Source organism: Bubalus bubalis, chromosome 10 (genome assembly GCF_019923935.1).
Source record: "Bubalus bubalis isolate 160015118507 breed Murrah chromosome 10, NDDB_SH_1, whole genome shotgun sequence".
Taxonomy (NCBI): Eukaryota; Metazoa; Chordata; class Mammalia; order Artiodactyla; family Bovidae; genus Bubalus; species Bubalus bubalis.
The window spans coordinates 96,391,613-96,416,848 of record NC_059166.1 but is presented as its reverse complement, the minus strand read 5'-3'; the positions used below and the strand labels follow the sequence as shown (position 1 = coordinate 96,416,848).

The 25,236-nt window shown below is 39.3% G+C and overlaps 1 protein-coding gene across 3 annotated transcripts in view; it reads left to right on the top strand.

The window, feature by feature from the left end:
* ADGRB3 (adhesion G protein-coupled receptor B3) overlaps nt 1-25,236 on the top strand; it is an 884,190-nt gene that overhangs the window by 352,238 nt on the left and 506,716 nt on the right. For all 3 annotated transcript variants that reach the window (XM_044924546.2, XM_006078271.4, XM_006078270.4), the window contains exons 7-8: nt 17,432-17,596; nt 18,069-18,233. In XM_044924546.2, coding sequence (XP_044780481.2) covers nt 17,432-17,596; nt 18,069-18,233 — 330 coding nt within the window. The remainder of the gene's footprint in view (nt 1-17,431; nt 17,597-18,068; nt 18,234-25,236) is intronic.

Genomic DNA, 25,236 nt, shown 5'->3' with positions numbered 1-25,236 from the left:
TTCCTACACTTGGGAGTATACATGTAAATATATAGCAGTTATATTGAGTAATATACTTTTTACTTTTAGAATTTTATGAATCCTATGAATTGTGAATATAACTATATGATTCAGTATTCAGGTATTATGAATACTAAGGTGTCAAAATCATGATTCCTTATTTTCAAATCATTCCCAGAAAATCAAAGTTCTTATTTCTATCTCTATGTAAATATACAGATAGGCACACCAGACATATGCATGTATATTTATGCTCTGCCTTTTCCCCAAAGATTTAATTTATGCCAATTTTAGAATTTTTTTTCTAACAACTAAGCTGTGATATTTATAGGTAGTCAGAGTTCACTAATTTTTCTATGGAATGTGAAAAAAATAGACAACACTGGGAAGTAAAGAATAATAGCTAACTATGGAATATCTTTGGATATATTTGTTTTTAATTAATTCTTTACCTCAGTTGATCCCCATAAGTACAAAGATAAAATGGCACCGATCAATAAAATGTTGTCAGCCGGGTTTTTCATAGTCCATTTTCCATTAATTTATCTAGACATAAAAAGCTTAGATATGAGTACATAGAGATGCTAAGTTGTTAGAATTCAGATAAGAAAATTCATTTTTCTAAGCTGATCCAGTTATGACTTAGAGGTGTTCAGTCATAATTCCACAGATGGTAGCTTTGTCCCACTGGCTACTCTGCAAGTACATAGACCAAATATCACTCACGTAGTAACCATGTGTTTTCAGGCTAGTAGTGTTTTATCTGTACTATACTATCACTGAAATCACTCTAAGATCATTACAGTTGGATATCTTAGATATAAGAAGAATTAGAACTAATTATCTTATGGCCAATTTCAGGGATCTTCACTGAATATAAAGCATTATTAACTATCAACTAGATGTAAGACACTACTGAGAATAATGTAGAATCCCTGATCTCTAGAAATTTACAATCTCTTCTGAGGATTTAGAAGCACGCATATGAAAAATGAAAGTGAAAGTCGCTCAGTCATGTCTGACTCTTTGCCACCCCATGGACTATACAGTCCATGGAATTCTCCAGGCCCGAATAGTGGAGTGGTAGCCTTTCCCTTCTCCAGGGGATCTTCCCAACCCAGGGACTGAACCAAGGTCTCCTGCATTACAGGTGGATTCTTTATCAGCTGAGCCACAAGGGAAGCCCACACATGTGAAAAATAGAATGCAATTCTGAAAAACACAAATAAATGCTCTAGTCTCAATAAAAGGTAGTAATTTGAATATTAAGTGATTTCAACTTACATTTCTTACAGCCATCCTACCTGAGATTCCTAAGATATCCTCTTAAAGAAAAAAACTATGATAAGAAATGTGACCATGATGAAGAGTATGGGTAAGACCCACACTTGGTTCTCCTTGGTTAGGCTGACATGGGCCACGGAGCAGAAGAAAGCAGGGGACACATTCAAAACAAAAAATTGTGTCTCTGGTCACTACTTCTGCAAGATTTGATCATGCAAGTTCTGATCATGGGCAGTGATGTTTTAGTGTAGAGTCATGTGAGAACAGCCTCCCAGCTTTTAAGAAACACATGCTGCTGCTAAGTCACTTCAGTCGTGTCTGACTCTGTACAACCCTATAGACAGCAGCCCACTAGGCTCCTCTGTCCCTGGGATTCTCCAGGCAAGAATACTGGAGTGGGTTGTCATTTCCTTCTCCAATATTGCTCTGTATATTTCTGGCCGACTGCTCCCATCCAACACCAGTCACTGTTTAGGTATAGTACACAAATCAGTTACTAATGACTCAGACTAGGAAATACCAGATCTAACTTTTCCTTCCTTCCTTCTCTTCTTGTATGGCAAGGAGGCAAGTGATTTACCTTTGCTCAAAAGGAATGGGAGAAAGTTGGACATTGACTAAGGAAAGTATCAGATAAGAATAGATGTCATGTATTATCAGTAGGCAATCAAGATTGCTGGGAGAAAAATCAATAACCTCAGATATGCAGATGACACCACCCTTATGACAGAAAGCAAAGAAGAACTAAAGAGCCTCTTGATGAAAGTGAAAGAGGAGAGTGAAAAGCTGGCTTACAACTCAACATTCAGAAAACTAAGATCATGGCATCTGGTCCCATCACTTTATGACAAATAGATGGGGAAACAGTGGAAACAGTGGCTGACTTTATTTTTGGGGCTCCAAAATCACTGTAGATGGTGACTGCAGCCATGAAATTGAAAGATGCTTGCTCTTTGGAAGAAAAGTTATGACCAACCTAGACAGCATATTAAAAAGCAGAGACGTTACTTTGCCAACAAAGGTCCATCTAGTCAAAGCTATGGTTTTTCTAGTAGTCATGTATGGATGTGAGAGGTGAACTATAAAGAAAGCTGAGCGCTGAAGAACTGATGCTTTTGAACTGTGGTGTTGGAGAAGACTCTTGAGAGTCTCTTGGACTGCAAGGAGATTCAACCAGTCCATCCTAAAGGAAATCAATCTTGAATATTCATTGGAAAGACTGATGCTGAAGCTGAAACTCCTATACTTTGGCCACCTAATGTGAAGAACTCATTGGAAAAGACCCTGATGCTGGGAAAGATTGAAGGCAGGAGGAGAAGGGGATGACAGAGGATGAGATGATTGGATGGCATCACCGACCCTATGGACATGAGTTTGAGTAAGCTCCGGGAGTTGCTGATGGACAAGGAAGCCTGGCATACTGCAGTCCATGGGGTCACAAAGAGTCGGACATGACTGAGCAACTGAACTGAACTGATCAGAATTTGCATAAATAAAACACATTTCATTATTTAGTGTGAAAAACACTCATCATTCCTACATAGCATCCACTTCATTATGGGGATGATATGTGTTTTTTCTTAGTGGAGGACACATTAACCCACTCCAGTATTCTTGCCTGAAGAATGTGGACAGAGGAGCCTGATGGGCTACAATCCATAGGGTCGCAGAGTCAGACACAACTGAAGCAACTTAGCACAAAACATGTGTTTCTTAGGGGCTTCCCAGGTGGTGCTAGTGGTAAAGAACCCACCTGCTAGTGCAGGAGACATAAGAAACATAGGTTTGATCCCTGGGTTGGGAAGGTTTCCTGGACGAGGGCATGGCAACCCACTCCAGTTTCTGGCCTGGAAAATCCCCATAGACAGAGGAGCCTCTTTTCTCATCTACAGTACCAATCAAGTGTCATACTATGGAAGGATGTATGTATGTATCTGTGCGTCCAGTGGTCTTTGTGATCTGTTTCTATTACCTCACCATACCCAGAATTTCTGGAAGTGCAACCTGTGCTTTCTGTTTTCTCCGAATTTTCATTGCAGTCACTAATTGAGCATCAAGTTCACAATGATATTAGTTGATATATTTGACAACAAAGAAGTGCTCTTGTATTTCCTGTTTATCTCTCTGTGCAACTTTATTCCTGGTTGTATCCAATTATTAAGTAGATTCTTTCCACCTATACATATCCAAATTTCTAATGCTCATCCAGATGTTTTGTAGGGCATTTCTGTTCTTATTTAAAAATACATTAATGTGTTGTAGTGGAAAGATCTTTGGTTTTTGCAAGTGAAAACATATTTGAATTTAGATATCACATTTCACATCTGTGTTGCTCCTCTGGTCTTAATTTCTTCAGCTGCACATTGAGGACAGAATAGTAACACCCTTTTCATGAGAAGGCCACATGAGATGCTCTAAAGGAGAGAACTTGGTAGTTAGCAAACTAGCAAATGCTATTAATAAATATTAGTAGTATTATCACGTCAGTGCAGTCCAGTGAGAGTCCATCAGGATGACACTTGTCGTTGAACAAGTTGGGTTTGTCACTGTCCACAGTGAGGGGGAATTAACCTAGGGAACTGCAGGGCATCTTAGTAAGAGGGTGGTGTTGTTGCTGTTTAGTCACCAAGTCCTGTCCAACTCTTTTGCGATCCCACAGACTGTAGCCCACCAGGCTCCTCTGTCCATGGGATTTCCCAGGCAAGAGTACTGGAGTGGGTTACCATTTCCTTCTCCAGGGGATCTTCCTGACCCAGGGATCAAACCCAAGTCTCCTGCATTGGCAGAGAGATTCTTTACCTCTGAGGTACCAGGGAAGCCCAAGAGGGTATTAGGAAAGACTTACCAATGGTTTGGGCTTGTGGTGGGTGATTTCACAGAAAGTTTATTAAAGTAGGACTTTGCTTCACATTTGATGGTGTCAGGGTGAGGGGGGCAACTCTAGGATTTAGTATCTTAGTAAATATCTAGGACAAGTGAAGACCAGCTGAGTTGGTGTGTCCCTCAGCTGAGAGAGGAGAATGCAGCTCCTCTCTCAGAATGTGTGTTCTGAGAATATGTGTTCCACTGGGACCTGTCTTTGTCCATGAAGTGGTTTTGGTTTACCTCATTTTGATCACAGTCTCAAAGTGACCTTGTCTGGTATTCATGTGCTGTGATGGTTTTAGGTCCAACAAGAGACAACACATCATTATGACACCAAGGAGGCTGCCAATAGCACTGAAGTTTGGCTAAGTTTGTCAGGCCCCTGCCTGGGTGTCCCCTAGATGGTGACCCCTCCTCCATGGTGACTGGATCACTTTAGAGGTTTCTGTTGTTAGTGATTTTGATTAATATTCATCTGGAGAAAATTAACAGACATTATGAAATGTTTGCATTTCCCAGGTAGGCCCTCCCTTAACATTATATAGGTGTGTATCTGCAAAATAAAATCTACCTTATCTTTTCCAAAATTAAATTATTTGAGGAAAATAAATGTTTAAGTGTTTACTTCAAAGTCTCAAGGTTCATTATAATTTCTTTCATAGTATTTGGCTTTATATTAATGGTAATAATTATTTCCCTTTGTCCAAAGTTGAAGACTGGAGGAACAAGTGATTCGAGTTTGGCCCTACTTGTTTCCGTTTTGACAATTCTCCTTCTGATATATATTTATGAAGTAGAGGACAAATAATATCGAAGATAGGCAGGGGTAAATAATATGTAAGTGACAGATGGGAGACTGAAATAAGGAATTATTGACAAGTTTTCATTTATCTATAAGAAGTATATCTGAATGAATGAATATGGTTCAGTAGTCTGGAATCCACAAGACATGGATGAAGGTTTCATCCCAGTCCTTAATTGTAAATATTTACTTTGGCAACTTCTTACTTTTTTCTATTCCCCACTTTCATTTGTAAAGTAGAGCCAGTATTCATTACCCTTCATATTTTAGGAATGTTCTATGATTAAAGTTAGGTTAAGAATCTTGAAAAGTATAAAATAACAAAGTTGAGGGTATTTATCATGATTTAGATAGGACTATTACTTGAAAAGTGAGGGATTTGGTGAAATAAGCTCAGGATATTATGATAGTTTTTGAGCTTTGCTTCTTATGGACAGGCTTAACCAGATACTCAAAAGAGATTCTTTGGGCAGGATTTTTCTAAGGAGAAGTAGGTACGTAAGTGTTAGTCTATGGGACTGAGCAGTCCTGCATTTGAGAAATCCATTCCTTAGGGTCCAGAACCTTTCTAGAGAGATCTGATTTGGTTGTACTTTCCAGATACATTTGCAGACTCTTATAAACTCCAAGAAGAAAGAAAGAACCACCTGATGGTAGGTCCTGAGGAATAGAGCTGGACCCAAATGTCTGTTACCATGAGCACGAGGCTTCAGTCTCCTGCGGTGCTAGTATTTTGATTCTTCAGCATCTGTGAGAGGGTGACCTCCCACTGTCCCTCTGCAGGGAGCTCCTGGGGAGACAGTGAGTGGAAAGATGCTGAGACTTTGCCCTATCTGACTCACTACCTGAGAGGTCCCTGATCTCTCAGCATGAGGATGTTATAATTTACAACACAAATGATACCTCATTAACCTGGTCTTTAATTAATTTATAGTTTATAATCTTAACCTTCTGGTCTATTATGTGGTGATTGTATTCATTTTGTGTCATTTCAGATGTTTAAGCACTATTCTGGTGATGTTTTGGTGCTTAGCTTATGAATTTTTTTAAAAAAATCATTATGTCTGTGTTAATTCTGGATTTTTTTTTCATTTACCATTTAATATTTTTCTCATTTAAACTTTATCTTAACTTCATCTTATCTTACTTTTTAAAATCCTTAGTCTTACCATGATAACTTGGTAAGACTATCCTTAATTCTATTTTTTTTAAAGCGTATTTCATTTTGATGTCTCCTCTCTTGTCATTTATATAAAAATGGCAGATAGGAAACATAAGTTTAGGCTCTTCAGCATATGGTTCTTCCATATTTCAGTCTTGTATTCCAAAGGAGTCTTTCCCATTTCCTGGGTAACTTTCAATTCAATAAAAATCAAAGCTTTCCAACTTTGCCATTCCTAAGTCAGATAGCCTAAAAGGCAGCTTTTGTCCCCCAGCTCTTCCCTATCAGTAACTTAATCAGACAGCAATAATCAACCCAGAACAGTTGTTGAAATGATGGTTTTCGTGTCCAAAATACTCATGACTTTAACTTGTGTTTATTGTTATCCAACCAATTCTAGAATGTCACTAGTTATTCTCAAGATGAGAAAATAGACTGAAGCATAGTATTTTCATTAACATGTATCATAGTCACTGGGAACTATATTCAATATCCTTGAATAAACCATAATGGAAAAGAATATAATAAAGGATGTATATCTGTATATAACTGAATCACTTTGGTGTAAGAAGAAATTAGCACAACAGTTAAATCAATTGTGCTTCAATAAAAATTTTAAAGTTATAAAGTAAAAGAAAATGTATCATAGGAACTAACTCCCTGCATATGGGAGACAGATTTTTCTTCCAAGTGAACACAACTGCAGAAGGAAGCTTATATAACAAGGTAAAACCCAGAAATCGAACAATTTAAACATGGTAATTTTAATTTTTCTGTGTCCAGAAAATGTCTCATGTGTCACATTACTGAAAAAAAAAACTTTGTGTCTGCAGAGTGGCTCTGTTTTATAAGGAAGTACTGCTGTGAAGGCGGGACTGGCTGATCTTAGCATCTTCCCACATTTAAAATATGGCCTCCCATCCTCCATCCTTAGACGCCTCTGTGCGATGGGTAACAGGTGATAGGCATTTGGAGTTTTTAAATTGAAAAATGACAATGAAAAAGCCCAACTGCAAATGCTGATGATAGAAATGAAGAGAAAATGAAAAGCCCAAGAAAATGTGGGCTCTTCACAGAAGAAATTATGTCTTATAATGTGATGTCAAATGGTGTTCCATGAAAGAAAAAAGAAGAAGAAAAGAGGGAGGGAGGAAATTTGGGAGAGACAACTTTAAACAAAGTCTATTCAATGCAGGATTCCCTGGGTTATGTCTATAATGGCACTGCAGGTTCAATATGTTCCAGATAAACATTTTTATTTCAGGGCTATATGCCTGCTGACCTGTTTGAAAGTTCCTCTAACCCAGTTCAGTAACAGGTCCTACCATTTACCCCTGTCTGGGCTGTAGTCTAGTCCACTACCATCTGCCACACCAATTCCTGCCCCTGTGCAACCCATTCTGCACAAATCCACAAAATAGAAGGGCTCAAATATGAATGACACCACGTCTCTTCACAACTATAAAGTCCACTCGTGGCATTTCAGCTTTTTGGTCCTGTACCTACTGGACGCCCCAAGATCTGTCTTCTGTTGCCCTCAAAACCCACCTCCTGCTGTGTCGCCCTCTTCATGAGCCCCAGACTCATCTCTTTCCTGAAATGCACAAAGCCTTCCTGCCCTCAAGCCCCCCTTGGGTGGAGCCCTCCACAGAGCTCAGGTCTCTGGCTCCTCCTAGTGATGGGAACTCAGCTTTTCTGTGGTCATTCTGCCTTCAGAACTCTTCCGGATGAGACTGTTGTTTCTCCTTTGTTTCCTTGTTTACCGTCATCTGTCTCCACCACAGCCGCTCAGACTGTAGGTTCCAGGAGGGCAGAGCATAGTGCGTCTTCATCAGCACAGTTGTCCATGAATCTAGGAGAAGGAGGCCAGTCACAGTGTAGATTCTCAGGAGGGCGTCCACAGCCTGCAAGACCAGTTCTGGAATGTCTGCGTGCATGCCTGCGTGCTAAGTCGCTTCAGTCATGTCTGACTCTATGCCACCCTGTGGACTGCAGTCCACCAGGCTCCTCTGTCCATAGGATTCTGCAGGCAAGAATACTAGAGTAGGTTCCCATTTCCTTCTCCAGGGGATCCACCCCATCCAGGGATTGAACCCAGGCCACTATGTCTCCTGCATTGGCAGGTGAATTTTGGACCATGAGTGCCACCTTGGAAGCCTGTTTTGGATTGTTTCAGTTCAGTTCAGTTGCTCAGTCGTGTCTGACTCTTTGCAACCCAATGAATCTCAGCATGCCAGGCCTTCCTGTCCGTCACCAACCCCGGAGTTCACCCAAACTCATGTGCATCGAGTTGGTGATACCATCCAGCCATCTCATCCTCTGTCATCCCCTTCTTCTCCTGCCCCCAATCCCTCCCAGCATCAGAGTCTTTTCCAATGAGTCAACTCTTCGCATGAAGTGGCCAAAGTATTGGAGTTTCAGCCTCAGCATCAGCCCTTCCAATAAACACCCAGGATTGGTCTCCTTTAGGATGGACTGGGTGGATCTCCTTGCAGTCCAAGGGACTCTCAAGAATCTTCTCCAGCACCACAGTTCAAAAGCATCAATTCTTTGGTGCTCAGCTTTCTTCACAGTCCAACTCTCACATCCATACATGACCACTGGAAAAACCATAGCCTTGACTAGACAGACCTTTGTTGGCAAAGTAATGTCTCTGCTTTTGAATATGCTATCTAGGTTGGTCATAACTTTCCTTTCAAGGAGTAAGCATCTTTTAATTTCATGGCTGCAGTCACCATCTGCAGTGATTTTGGAGCCCCAAAAAATAAAGTCTGACTCTGTTTCCACTGTTTCCCCGTCTATTTCCCATGAAGTGATGCGACCAGATGCCATGATCTTCATTTTCTGAATGTTGAGCTTTAAGCCAACTTTTTCACTCTCCTCTTTCACTTTCATCAAGAGGCTTTTTAGTTCCTCTTCACTTTCTACCATAAGGGTGGTGTCATCTGCATATCTGAGGTTATTGATATTCCTCGTGGCAATCTTGATTCCAGCTTGTGCTTCTTCCGGCCCAGTGTTTCTCATGATGTACTCTGCATATAAATTAAATAAGCAGGATGACAATATACAGCCTTGACGTACTCCTTTTCCTGTTTGGAACCAGTCGGTTGGATTGTTTACATTTCCCCAAATCATCAGGAAGACTTTTCTGACAGAACGACAAGGTGCTAATTAGCTTGCAGTAGGCACAGATTTCGGAGAAGGAAATGGCAACCCATTCCAGTGTTCTTGCCTGGAGAATCCTATGGGCAGGGGAACCTGGTGGGCTGCTGTCCATGGGGTCGCACAGAGTTGGACACGACTGAAGCGACTTGCAGCAGCAGCAGCAAGCACAGATTTCTAGAAAGAAAGCTTTGAGGTGTTTTCACACTCATGGGTTTGCAGAGTCTGGGGTTCTCCCTGTCAGTATGTAGGACAGTCCTATCTGAGTAAGTGGAGATGGGGTGGGGAGTGCTTTGATGGTCTGTTTGGTCTGAGGTCACCCGGGTAGAGAACAAACCTAAATGCATCTGGGAGAGGCAGCATTAGCAGTGCTTCGGATTCTCCAGCAAGCATCAGATAAGAAGAAAAAAGTCTCTTCATGGCTTGTGTGGTACCTAGCTAAGTGGTTATGAAACAGAAACCTAAGGTGTATCATATGATAATTGGTTTTCAAGTATCTCACCATTTATCCCTGAAGTGTAATGTACATGTCGGATTGGGAAATGCTTAAATGTCCAAAACAGAGCTCTTAATTTCCACCTCTCAAAAACCTCAACTTTTTTTTTTTAATTTAGTGAAATAACACTACCATTTCTGAAAGATGTTTCTTTTTTTCTTTTTGGTTCAGATATTTTCATGATATTGTGATACTCTTTTCTTAAAAAAAAGTTTTATTGGAGTATAGTTGATTTAGTTTGCTTCAGGCATACAGCAAGTGATTCAGTTATATGTACATATATACCAGTGTTTTTTCAGATTCTTCCCTCTTGTCCGTTATTATGGTTGTTGTTGTTGTATACTCACTAAGTCATGCCCAACTCTTTTGTGACCCTGTGAACTGTAACCTGCCAGGCTCCTCTGTCCATGGGATTTCCCAGGCAAGAAAACTGAAGCAGGTTGCCATTTCCTACTCCAGGGCATCTTCCTGACCCAGAGAACTAACCCACATTGTGTCTCGTGTCTCCTGCATTGGCAGACAGATTCATACCACTGCGCCACCAGGGAAGTATAGTTCCCTTTGCTATACAGTAGGTACTTCTTGCTTATCTGTTTTATATATAATAGTTCAGTTCAGTTCAGTTCAGTTCAGTCGCTCAGTCGTGTCCGACTCTTTGCGACCCCATGAATCGCAGCACGCCAGGCTTCCCTGTCCATCACCAACTCCCGGAGTTCACTCAGACTCACGTCCATCGAGTCAGTGATGCCATCCAGCCATCATCCTCTGTCGTCCCCTTCTCCTCCTGCCCCCAATCCTTCCCAGCATCAGAGTCTTTTCCAATGAGTCAACGCTTTGCATGAGGTGGCCAAAGTACTGGAGTTTCAGCTTTAGCATCATTCCTTCCAAAGAAATCCCAGGGCTGATCTCCTTCAGAATGGACTGGTTGGATCTCCTTGCAGTCCAAGGGACTCTCAAGAGTCTTCTCCAACACCACAGTTCAAAAGCATCAATTCTTTGGTGCTCAGCTTTCTTTATAGTCCAACTCTCACATCCATACATGACTACTGGAAAACCATAGCTTTGACTATATGGACCTTTATCGGCAAAATCATGTCTCTGCTTTTTAACACACTGACTAGGTTTGTCATTGCTTTTTTTCCAAGGAGTTTGTTTCTTTAATGGCTGCAATCACCATCTGCGGTGATTTTGGAGGACAAGAAAATAAATAAAGTCTGTCACTGTTTGCATTGTTTCCCCATCTATTTGCCATGATGTGATAGGACTGGATTCCAGATTCCATGATCTTCATTTTTTGAATGCTGAGTTTTAAGCCAGCTTTTTCACTCTCTTCTTTTGCCTTCATCAAGGGGTTCTTTAGTTCCTCTTCACTTTCTGCCATAAGGGTGGTGTCATCTGCATATGTGAGGTTGTTGATATTTCTCCCGCCAATCTTGATTCCAACTTGTGCTTCATCCATCCTGGCATTTTGCATGATGTACTCTGCATATAAGTTAAATGAGCAGGGTGACAATATAAGCCTTGACATACTTCTTTCCCAATTTTGAACCAGTCCATTTTTCCATGTACAGTTGTAATTGTTGCTTCTTGACCTGCACACAGGAGACAGGTAAGGTGGTCTGGTATTCCTATCTCTTTAAGAATTTTCCTCAGTTTGTTGTGATCTACACAGTCAAAGATTTTAGCATTGTGAATGAAGCAGATTTTTTTTTTTTTAATTCTCTAGCTTTTTCGGTGATCCAGCAGATATTTGCAATTTGATCTCTGGTTCCTCTTCCTTTTCTAAATCTAGCTTGTACATCTAGAAGTTCTCAGTTCACATACTGTTTAAGCCTAACTTGAAGGATTTTGAGCATTCCTTTGCTAGCCAGTGAAATGGGTGCAATGGTGCAGTAGTTTGAACATTCTTTGGCATTGCCCTTCTTTGGAATTGGAATGAAAAGTGACCTTTTCTGCCACCTTAGAACATAATGATTTTTTTTTTTAATTCCAAGATGACAAAATAGATGTTCCACATTTGACACTAAAAGAAATTCTTTCGTATACAATTGGTCAATTATCTAATCCTTTAAATTAAAATCACATACCCCTCTCTTTCTAACTTCTTAATTTTCCATTTTCCCACTGGAAATGGAAATTTGACTTATCACACTATATAACACACTAAGGGAATACTGGTCTTTTCTTCTTTTTAAGAAAGTATATAATCAGTTACTTTGTCACAGCCATTCTTTCATAATGGATAGGGAATATTCACAAAAAGAGACTTCTAGTTCTCAGTGTAAAATAAAACATCAAAAACTTACACTTGATACATTTTCATTATTATTTGTTTTCTGTAACTGACTTATAAACAAAACTTCCTGTAAAGTGTATGTTTTGCTGGTTTATAGTGGTGTCAAAGTTCAAAATCCCCTCAAATACCTAATTTAACTCGTTCTTGAACTCTAGCCACAACATAAAATGTGTACTTTGACAGAAAGACTGAAATAATATTATAAATGTATGGACTGAAAATGTTAAAAAAAATTTTTTTTACAATGATTATGCAAAGTCTTCTTTCAAAAAAACTTCTACTGTGCAAAACACTTCACAAATAATCTGTTTTTCTAATACATCTAATATGTCTTCAGCAAGATACTTTCTCTCCTCACCCATAATATAGCTCCCTGCTGAATTATCTACTCTGAGTCTTTCTCTATCTCACTCATTCCTAAATGCGCATCTTCCTAGCTGTAGACACTTACCCTCTCTTCTTTGTACTGAGTGTACAACTGTTACATTCCTAAAAACTACTAAATTTTTTACTTTAAAGCAGAATTCTTAAGGATATCAGATATTCCTTTATTCTAGTCACTTAGCACTGAACTGATTGGTATCACTTAATTCATCTTTGTTTCTGTGTTGCTTTCTAAATATTCTCAGTAAGTTGAATACCTGTACATTTTTTGGCCAAATAGGTGGTACCTACAGTGCAGGTATGAATCTTATTTTTTAAAAACCTTTCTCCTCCAAATGCAAACTTACTAAGTGTTATCTTAGAAAAGCAAACTTCTGAAATGGAAAACGCACTCATCTCCAAAGCCAACATCTAGAGGAAATGGATTCACTAGACTTCTTTTTTGTCTGGCAAATGGATTATATAGTCAATAAGACTGTGTCAGGTGCTAAAAGTGAGATGCTTAATGACATGAATGGGATGATTAAATTGGCCTTTTATGATTTTTTAAATCACACAGTATCACTAGATACATATTAAATAACTTTCTTTTTAATAGCTCCCTGCACAATCTGAAATTAGGTTGAAAGTACTCATTCCTATTCTTCCAGGGTGGGTCTTCACAGAAGCATTAGTTTATAACTTTGGATTTATGAAATATATGAAAAGCAATGGAATGACATTGGAAAAAAGTGGACAGTAATATCCTGGTGCATTTTTAACATGTATATGCTAGTTAATACCTTCAGGTAAATATTTTGCCTGGTTCCTTTGCTCACTTTTCATTTGTGGCCTATGGGATTATACCTTCATGAATGCTTCTCCTTTGTCTAAACCATCCAAATCTTACTATACTAGTCTAACACAGTTACCCCCTAGTAGATGTGATGAGTTTTCTGAGTGTTTTTATTGCTGTGTTAAATTGATATTGCTTTTCATTTTTTATTTACTTATTTATGTACATAAAGTAATTCTTTTGATGAGTTCTAAAAGATTTTTGAGGGGTTGGAATTCAAATTCTAGTATTTCTTGTAACACCTATCACAGTATCTGGTGACTGAAAAATTCTCAATAGTTATTTGCATGAGTGAATAAATAAATGCATCTCAATTTGAACTTCCAAAGAAAGGCTCAACCATCTGTATTCTATCCCAGCCTGGACACCTGGGTGTCCCCTTGGCCCTCTCTCTGCTCAGGGCCCTTCCCTCGCATCCCTGATCTCCCCAGGATGCCACCCTGGCAGGTTTCCTCCTCCAGCTCAGACCCTCCTCTGCTTTCCTGTGCCAGATACGATCCGAGTCCCATCGAAATTCTCCAATGGCTGCTTAACGATTGGAGCAAAGAGCTAAAATCCTTAACATGGCTACAAAAAGTTTGAAATCTGGCTCCTGTCTCTTCCCTGACCTCCCTGATAGTTATTCATCTGGCTGTCTGGGTGATGCTCACAATGCCCCTCATTCAGTCCTGCCCAGCACCTCTGTATCTTCATGGAATAAGTGCTTTCTTAGGGACTTCCTATTATCCTTCAAGTGTACTTGAAAACTTGCTTTGTCAGGGAAGACTCCCAAGACCCTGAAAACTCTTGTCTCACTCTGTCTTGAAATCATCCTTTGCAGCAATGCTATAGAATTAACTTATTTGGCATGTAACTAACTGTTTAACTTGTTCTAGGGAGTCCTTTTCTAAAATATGAGCTCTGTAATTATCGTTATTTATTATATTCATTGCTACCTGTACCCATCTCCAAAATCAAGGTCTTGTCTTTTTAAGTGGTCAATAAATATATTTGAAGAAATAAATCAATAAATGAAATAATAGACACATAAAAGTAAATAGAAATGAAGAATGAGGTAATAGTTGTTTGGAGGGTAATAACATCTAATTGGATTCATTTAGAGTCTCTTGGTTGGCATTCATCTTCAAGGTTGGTTTCACCTTGTATAGGCACACCTCAGAAATATCACAGGTTCAGTTCCAGATCACCTCAATAAGGGGAATATCACAATAAAGTAAGTCATACCATTTTTTGGTTCCCCAGTGCACATAAAAATTATGTTTACATTATACTGTATTCTTTTAAGTGTGTAATAATAACATTATGTCTTAAAAACAATGTACATACCTTAATTTTAAAATACTTTATTGCTCAAAAATGCCAACCACCATCTGAGCCTTCAGGAAATTGTAATCTTTTTGTTGATATAGGGTCTTGCCCACATGTTGGTGGGTACTGACTGGTCAAGGTGGTTGTTGCTGAGGACTCAGATGGAAGTGGCGATTTCTTAAAATGAGACAGAAAAGTTCCCACATTGGCTGAGTCTTCATTTCATGAAATATTTCTCTGTAGCATGTAATCCTGTTTGATAGCATTTTGCCTATAATAGAACTACTTTCAAGATTGATGTCAGTCCTCTCAAACTTCCATTCTGCTTTATCAACTTCTTTTATGTCATATTCTAAATCCTTTGTTGTCATTCAATAATCTTTACAGCATCTTCACCAGGAGTAGATTCTACTTCAAGAAACTTTCTTTACTTATCTATAACAAGTAATTCCTCACCCCTTCAAGTTTTATCATGAAATTCAGTCACATCTTGGGAGAAGGCAATGGAAACCCACTCCAGTATTCTTGCCTGGAAAATCCCATGGACAGAGGAGCCTGGTAGGCTACAGTCCATGGGGTCTCTAAGAGTTGGACACAACTGAGCGACTTCCCTTTCACTTTTCATTTTCATGCATTGGAGAAGGAAATGGCAACCCACTCCAGTGTTCTTGCCGGAGAATCCCAGGGACGGGGGAGCCTAGTGGTCTGCCGTCTATGGGGTCGCACAGAGTCGGACACGACTGAAGTGACTTAGCAGTAGCAGCAGCAGTCACATCTTAATGCTCCCTGTATAATTCCAATTCTCTTGCTGTTTCCACATCTGCAGTTACTTCCTCCACTTAAGCCTCGAACCCCTTCAAGTCAATGAAGATTGCAATCAGTTTCCTCTAAACTTCTGTTAGTGTTTGGAGCACTTCCTGTGAATCATGAATATTCTTAATGGCATCTAGAATGGTGAATCCTTTCCAGAAGGTTTCTTCTTCACTGCCCAGATCCATCAGAGGAATCACTATATCTGGTGCCTATAGGCTTACAAAATGTGTTTCTTAAATAATAGGACTTAAAGGTCAAAATATCTCCTTGATCTCCATCCATAAGAATGGTCATTATGTTAGCAGGCATGAAAAAGCAACATTAGTCTCATTGTCTCCATCAGAGTTCTTGGGTGACCAAGTGCATCGTCAATAAGCAGTAATGTTTTGAAAAAAACCTTTTTTCTGAGCAGTAGGTCAACAGTGGGCTTAAAATATTCAGTAAACCATGTTGTAAACAGATGTCCTGTCATGCAGGCTTTGTTGTTCCATTAATAGAACACAGAGAGAGAAGATTTAGCATACTTTAAGGGCCCTAGGATTTTCAGAATGGTGAATGAGAACTGGCTTCAAGTTAAAAGCTACATTAGCCCCTAACAAGAGTGTCAGCATGTCCTTTGAAGTATTAAATCCGGCATTTACTTCTCCTCTCCAAATATGAAAGTCTTGGACAGCATCTTCTTCCAATCAAAGGCTGTTTGTATAGAGTGAAAATCTGTTGTTTAGGGTAGCCACCCTCATGAATTATCTTAGCCACATCTTCTGGATAACTAGCTTCAGCTTCTATATCAGCACTTATTGCTGCACCTTGCACTTTGATGTTACGGAGACAGCTTCTTTACTTCAACTTCATGAGCCCGTCTCTGCCAGCTTCAGACTTTTCATCTGCAGCTTCCTCACCTCTCTTAGCCCTCATAGAACGGAAGGTAGTTTGGGCTTCCCTGGTGGCTCAGAGGGTAAAGTGTCTGCCTGCAATGTGGGAGACCTGGGTTCAATCCCAGAGTTGGGAAGATCCCCTGGAGAAGGAAATGGCAACCCACTCCAGTACTCTCGCCTGGAAAATTCCATGGACAGAGGAGCCTAGTAGGCTACAGTCCAAGGGGTCACAGAGAGTCAGACACGACTAGGCAACTTCACTTCAGGGCCCTATTATGTCTGGATGAGACTTCTGCATATGGGAATGGTATGGTGGTTTGGATTTTCTCTCCAGACCGGTCAAACTTTCTCTGTATAAGCAGGAAGGCTTTGTTCATTCCAGTGTGCACAAGAGTAGCACATTTAATTTCCTTTAAGAGTTTTCTTTACATCCCCAACTTGGCTGACTGTCACGAGGTCTGACTTTTGGCCTGCCTCAGCTTTCAACATGCCTTCCTTACTGAGCTTATTAATTTCTGGGTTTTGATTTCAAGTGAGAAATGTATGACTCTTCCTTTCATTTGAACACTTAGAGGCCTTTGAAAGTGAAAGTGAAGTCGCTCAGTCGTGTCCGACTCTTTGCGACCCCGTGGACTGTAGCCTACCAGGCTCCTCCGTCCATGGGATCCTCCAGGCAAGAGTACTGGAGTGGGTTGTCATTTCCTTCTGCAAATTGGCCTGATTTCATTACTGTTGGGTCTCAGGGAATAGGGAGACTCAAAGAGAGGGAGAGAGATGAGGGATCAGCTGCCGGGTGGAGCAGTCAGAACACAGTCAAAACACTTAACTGTTGAGTTCCCTGTCTTGTATGTGCCTGGTGCCCCAAGGCAGTGACAACATTCACATCAAAGATCACTGATCATAGACCACCATGACAAATATAATAATCATAAAAAGTTTGAATTATTGTCAGTTACTAAAAATGTGGCACAGGAAGCAAATGTTGTTGGAAAAAGGGCACTGATACACTTGCTGTACACAAGGTCACTAAAGAACTTTAATTGGTCACAAGTGCAGCATCTGAAAAGTGCAATAAAGACCTGTGTCTACTTTGTGTACAACCTTGTCTCCTGGAAACCTCCTCATACCGTCTCTGCTTCTGCCTTGCAGTCGATGGACAGTGGCAGGAGTGGAGTTCCTGGAGCCAGTGCTCGGCGACCTGCTCGAATGGGACCCAGCAGAGGAGCCGGCTATGCACTGCAGCCGCACACGGGGGCTCGGAGTGCAGGGGGCCCTGGGCAGAGAGCAGAGAGTGTTACAACCCCGAGTGCACAGGTGAGGCCTGAGGATTGCACTTTAAGGATGCCTGCCATTAGGTTCTGTGACAGAGCCGTGCAGGACAGTCATGGGATAAACCGATCATTATACATTTCTACTCAATGAAGCCAATTGTACCAAAGCTCATTCTACTGTATGTTGTATTAAGAAGGCAACAAAATTCAGCAGCTTCTTAAATTCGATCAAATTAATTAGATTGAACTAAATATTGATGTAAATCGATGAAGTCTAGAGCTGCACTTGTCCTCTTTTAAAACTCAATGTCCATTTGTCCAGATCCTGACAAACCTATAGAAGCTTCTGTTCATCAAGTGCTCTAAATTTGGCCGGAAAGTCAAATATTTGTGTATACTTTATTTGTGGTGGTAGACTAATAAAAACTGAACAGTCGTGGTCCTCAGATTTTTGAATACCTAAAGCGGTTAGCACTGTACTTCTGCTGTTGACCATGGTGGTGTGTTTCTTTCAGCCAATGGGCAGTGGAATCAATGGGGTCATTGGAGTGGCTGCTCCAGGTCCTGTGACGGGGGCTGGGAGAGAAGGATGAGGACCTGCCAGGGCGCGGCCATGACCGGGCAGCCTTGCGAAGGGACAGGCGAGGAAGTGCGGAGATGCAGTGAGCAGCGCTGTCCTGGTAAGTGTGCTCAGTGTCCCCGGGGAGATACGCTGGTCCCTCAAAAAAAAAAAAAAAAAAAAAAAAGATGAAAAATATTGCCTTTGGTTAAAGATAATGTTTCCTCAGTTAAAGTATTGGTGTTGATAAATGGTGATTCCCTTTTTTCCCTAATGTATGAAGTTTCCTCTGTTTCTGTGTCATAGACTGTTTTCTGTATGTTTTTAAATTGTTTGCTGCAAAATGAGTAGGCATATTGAACAATAACATGGGTAGACATGTTTAAAATTACTAATAGTTTGGGGTGTCATTTTTGTAACTATCTTTATGAAATATTGTTTACTGAGAGAACAAGTTGCCTTAGATTATTTAGTAGAAAATAGATGCGTGAGAAAATACAAATATAAGACTGAAACTCAGAAACTTGTAAATTTCACTGTTAATCCATCCTGATGTGTGACCTTGGACACCTCGGTTTACCTGCCCCATTCCCACTGCAAAAGGAAAGCCCTATGAGGAACTCACTTTAAAATGACAGCATCAGTCTTAATTCGTAGAGAAAGCCTGGAAGTATTGCTACATTAGAGGATTTTACACATAAGCATAGCATACAGGAAGGGTCAGAAATTGACCATATTATCAGTCACATATATCTGAAAGTTCATGTAGAACAGAGACTCTTTCCTATGAGTGTGTACATTTCATAAAACACTGTTAATACTCAAGACTCAATAAATAAGTGAAAATTAGGATTTTAGAATGATATCATTGGCAAAATTTTGTAAACATGCCAGAAAAGCTAATAGCATGGAATTTTAAGATTTCATTGCTGTGTATAAAACTCTGAACTTAGAAATTCGAAGACCCAATTAGAGTTGATGTTGCCACTGTTAATTGTGGGCAAGCTCGCCAACTCTGGCTGTCTGGTCCTGCTGAGTGTGATGACTGCATCTGTTTGAGATTCCTTTTCAGACAACTATGGATTCCTGTCTCTTATCTAACATGACTACTTCAATTTAGAAAAAACTCAATGAATTCTAAGAGTTATCTGGGATCAAAACTTTGTATTTCTCCATATTTAGAATTCTAAAGACTTTTCATGGTTCAGAGATAATAGCAACAGAAACTAGACTCTGAGGGCAACAATAAGTCAGTTGTGTTCCTTTTAGAGCTTTAAAAAATCTAAAATTAGTTTTGTTCATTCTTAAAGCCATATGAATCCTGAATGATAAGAAGTAACCAGCATGGAGAATTCTGTTGAGAAGGATATCTACACCAATTAGCACTGTGAAATTTCTCCTGTGCTTCATAAAAATTAAGAAGCATTAAACAAACGCATTTATTTTGCCCTGGGAGAAATTTCACTGGAACAGTAAGCATAATTAAATAAGACCCTTTTTAATATTTGAAGTTATCTAAACTAGTCTGAGCATGCCAAGGTTCTTAACCAGTCCTTTAACACTGACTTTCATCTGCAAATACAGATAGAAGATGGTGCTGCTTGCAACCAGATTTATAAAGATTGCCACCTGCTGTTTGGAAAACATTTTACATACCTATTTACAAAAAAAGATACTACACCCTGTTTGCTAGGCTTATTTGCTGGCTTTCATGATTTCAGGGAGATTTAAAAATTATATAAAACTGTAAACACTTTGTAGATTATATAAATATATATTTTTGACATTAACCTTGATACTTTCATTTTTCTCTATTCAAAACTATGATTTAAATCATCTCCAAGTATGTAAATAACATTTTTTAATTAAAATGAATTATTGAGTTAGCTAAACAATTCACAAATTAGTGCTTGTACAGGGGTAAAAAGATAATCATATGTACCAAGCTTTTGAAAATATATCCTTATCTTTCACCTTCATACAAATCACACTTTCCATTAACATGGGACTATAATGTGACTAATTTCAGCAGTACTTCTGCCTCTGTATAGAAATTTTATCAAAATAAAAGTAGGTTTTTCAAATCACATTAGCTAAACAATTCACAAATTAATGCTTGTACAGGGGTAAAAAGATAATCATATGTACCAAGCTTTTGAAAATATATCCTTATCTTTCACCTTCATACAAATCACACTTTCCATTAACATGGGACTATAATGTGACTAATTTCAACAATACTTCTGCCTCTGTATAGAAATTTTATCAGAATAAAAGGTTTCTTTTAATATTTATCCTTTAACTTTTCCATGCACGTCAATGACATCTCCAGATTATTTTTTTCAAAAAGGCAGGGATAATAAATAACTTAGTTTTCCACAGTGGACTTTATTTATACGCTATACTGGCTTTTCAACTCAGAGCAGTTGTTTCTGTATGGTCAGTATATATTCCTTTTATAATTAGGAGCGTAGGTTTTCTAATTTCTTCCACTAAATTGCTCCTAATTTGCACACTGGCAATATAAATTGAGAAAACTTTCAAATTATCTTAACAGTTGCTAAGTCATTTTTTCTTGTTTTGTCAAAGCTGAAGGTTTCTATTGAAATAATATGATTTTTCTAGTGCTATTTATAGTATTGTTCATTCTTAATTTTATTCATCTTGCTGGAAACAAATAAATTATTTATTTTTATGCTTAACTTAATTTGGATACAAAACAAATTAATCAAGTTTGCCAAGAGACCCTCTGTTGTCAAGAAAGTAAAGTATAATATATGCACATCTCTGGGTAATTAATGAAAATAATGATTAATTATCTGGATTTAATCAAAAGCTCTTATGACATCTACTAAAAATGGAACAAGATTAGGATATTTCTTTCCTGGTAAATAGATCAACAAAAACTATTAAAAAGAGCATCATCAATGTCCCTGTCTTCTTAAGAAAGAGAACGAGAAAACTATTATTATTTTAAAAACTACTGCTAGTTAAGAAATAAAAGAGCTACAGGGGAGATAATTAAGTTGCCCAAATTTTAAATTGATCAAACTCACCAAATAATGATTTTATTGATCTCAGTCTCGTTATATACCCAAGCTTTTTGGCTTAAACTAGTGGAATAATTTTGTTATATTGCTACAATGTGAAAACGTACTATTTTTAGTCTTTTGTTTGGTTGTTTTTTTCTCCCCCAATTTTCCCCTGGATTCGCCTATGTTAGCCTAGGCTTCACAAGGCCTCTCTGCTCTGTTCCAGGGAAGGGCTTGCTCTTCCCAGAGCCCAGTTCTAGGATCCATGAATCTTTAGTCATTAGTTGCTAAATTGGAACTTGGAACCTGCCATTCACAGGCAGATGTTACACTTAATTTATATATAAAATGTTCTTCTTGGAGTCACCATTGCTTTGTCTACAAATGATGAGCAAAGCTTGCAGGTGGAATGTGCTGAGAAAATCTTTGTAACAGCAACTTAAACAGAGATGGAGCAGTTATTGTGATTCTGAACTCTAGATATTCAGAGCCACTTACTTGGTTTCTGAGTAACTTTCTTTTAGTAGGAAGAAAATATCACCACACTTGCATTTTTTGAGTTTTTATCTTCTCTGAGTGCCTCTCTGAATTATCTAGAGCTGTGCTCCTCAAACTTTAGTTGACAACCCCCTTTTAAAATTGCATCAAGCATGATACAGGATGCTCGGGGCTGGTGCATTGGGGTGACCCAGAGGGATGGTATGGGGAGGGAGGTGGGGGGGGGTTCAGGATGGGGAACACGTGTACACCCATGGCGGATTCATGTCAATGTATGGCAAAACCAATACAATATTGTAAAGTAATTAGACTTCAATTAAAATAAATAAATTTATATTAAAACAAAAAAAAGAAAAACAGAAATTCTTAAAAAAAAATTGCATCAAAAAACACTTAGGAATAAACCTGACCTAGGAGGTGAAAAAATATGCTAAGAACTATAAAATATTAATAAAGGAAATTGAAGATGATTCAAAGAAATGGAAAGATATCCCATGCTCTTAGACTGGAAGAATTAATATTGTTAAATGACCATACTACCCAAAGCAATCTATAGATTTAATGCATTCCTATCAAATTACCATGGCATTTTTTCACAGAACTAGAATAAATAATCCTAAAATGTATATGGGATTTTAAAAGACCCAGAATTGCCAAAGCAATCCTGAGGAAAAATTTAAAAACAGGCGGCATAACCCTCCTAGAATTCAGATAATACTACAAGTCCACAGTAATCAAAACAACATGATATAGACACAAAAACAGACATATGGATCAATGGAACAGAATAGAGAGCCTGGAAATAAACCCATACACCTATGGACAATTAGTATTCAACAAAGGAGGCAAGGGCTTAATTTCAAAAATGTTCAAACAGCTCATACAACTCAGTAACAAAAAAATACAACCCAATCAGAAAATGAGCAGAAGACTTAAATAGACGTTTCTTCAAAGAAGACATACAGATGGCCAGCAGGCATATGACAAGATGCTCAACATCACTAATTATTAGAGAAATGCAAATCAAACTACAGTGAGATACCACCTTACACCAAAATGGCCATAGTTAAAAATTCTACAAATGGTGGAGAGGGTGTGAAGAAGAGAGAACCCTTCCACATTGTTGGTGGGAATGTAAATTGGTGCACCCAGTGTGGAAAACAGTACAGAGGTTCCTCAAAACAAATAAAAATAGAGCTACCACATGATCCAGCAATCCCACTCCTGTGCATATATCCAAACAAAGCTATAATGCAAAAAGATACATGCACCTCAAACTTTAGTGGACAGAATAATTACCCAGAGAGTTTATTAAGACAGAGATTCATGAGCCGGTCCTCTGTCCCAAGGTTCTGATTCAGTAGGTCTGGTCTAGGCCTGGGAATCTGCATTTCTAACAAGCTCCCAGGTGTTAGTGGCAATGCTGCAGATGACCCAGTAGGTTGCACTGGCCTTGAGTATAAGTAAGTAAATACAAGTGACAAAACTAGCAAAGAATGGAAAATGGTTCTCACCCTCAGCCACACTGTTGCAAGTTGCAATATCCCCTTAATAAGATTGCAGGATTTTATTGTATTCACACTTCATAAGTAAGGAGGGATTATTTCTGAAATCTGCTCATAACAAAAATACAGGTAATGCATTTCACATTCCCTTACCCAACTCTTGTTTCAACCAAAATAAAATAGAAACATAGGGCAATTAGCCAGCTGTTGTGGACAAGGAAGAATGGTTTATGCAGGGCACGTGGTTGTACAGTCCTGGTGCAGGAAGAACTGGGGTGTCACTGGAACCCATTTGAGGTGAATTGTGTGCCTCAAGAACACATATCCACTGTAGCAGAGGTGCCTTTTCACTGCCTGTCCCCATGCTCGGAGCTACTCTGTGCACACACATACAGCTGCGTAATATCTGGATCAGGGAAGTATCAGGAAGGAGGATGGAGTCTGCTCTCATATCAACTTACATTCTCCTCCATTCCCAGGGGGAGGACTGGGGATTAATTAATCACTATCAATACAAATATTGTGTCTTTGTTAGAGACAAGTTTAACAAGTTAAAAAGTCAGACTTCTAAGTGGTGTAGGCTGAAAGAGCTGTTTGATGGTCTGAGGTCTACTTCCTCCTCACAGAGCAATTTCTCTCGGCCTTATTTTCCCCATGATCACAGAGACGAAAATAACTGCAGCCACTTTGAAGGGTGTTATAAGAGCTATTTGAATTAAAAATATTTAATGCACTTGGAAGACTGCCTGATTCATAGGGGTGTGTAAATATCCCTGTTGTGGTGGTGTATCAGCTTGAGACTGATAATAGTCATTCTCCATATAAGGAAGGCTCTTAAGAAACATATTTGATAAATACCCCTCTTCTTCCCTCAGACCTTAGCAGCACCATGAAGTCTTCATATGTGTTGGTTCCACTGCTGAATTAGAGCAGTGTGAGCACAAAGACGGAATCAATCTCATTTACCTCTGCACCCCCAGCATAGGGGGTTCCTGAAACATTAGAATTAGAGAGTTGCCAGCAAGTCAGATTTGAAATGTGGGGTCATGCATCATGCATATTTCTTCTGTTTTCTGCATGCAGCTCTGCAGTGTAGAATCAATTTCTCTTTAATGCTGAAATTCTAGCATAAGTGGGGAAAACTAATTTTCCACATCAAATTGATTTAAGTCCTGTATAATTTTTGCTATTTTTAAGAGACAGAAAATCAGTTTGAATAGACAGATTAACAGCTAATCACTAGGTAATTGCTACCTTGTTTTAAGGGAGCATGCTAACTGTGTACTTGTGCCTTCAAGTACAGTTGTATCTTACAGATGGGTTTTTATATCTTTACACTAGTGAGAGTAAACAGTGGGATTTTTCAGCTGATAAAACAGAGTCGTGGTTCCATTTTGCTGAGGCATAAAAAAGCAAGTGGTTCACATTGCTACACATAATATGTTTTTTATTTTGAGCACAGAACCATGGCCTGAACTAATTATATATTTCATAATTTACAAAATGCACGCAGGTAGCATTAAACAGAAAAAAAAAAATAACACAAATCTCTATTTCCAGCTTTTCTTTCTCTCCTGCACTTTAGTTTAATGCACCAGCCAGCTTTTTGATGCCAGGATGTGCTTAGGTAACTCCACATCAAAACTATTTTCGCATCTCTCCTAAGCTGCATCCTCCCCGTGTTCTGTAACTCAGGGCAGAGCGCACCAGACATTCTTCCTAAAAACCCGAGTTCCATCTTTGCTCTCTCTCTTGTCCTCACCTCCCACATGAGCTGTGGAGCAGAGCCTGCCATCCTCCTAAGGGGGTTGGAATCCACCCACCTCCCTGGCCACTTCCTGTGATCCCCCAGCCCTACTTCCCTGGTTACCCTATTTCGATGGTCACAGGCCTGCCTGACTTCAGTGTCTCTCTCCCTCGACCCACTCTCCAAACTGCCTGGACAGCTTTCAAAACATGACAATACGTGTCCCTACCCTTAAGTTCAAAGCCCTATTTTAGCTCTTCACCTCACCCTGTCCCCCTCCTGCAGTAACCCCCCTCTGACCATCCCCAGTTCTCCTTGCCATCCTGAAAGGTTCCCCAAGAT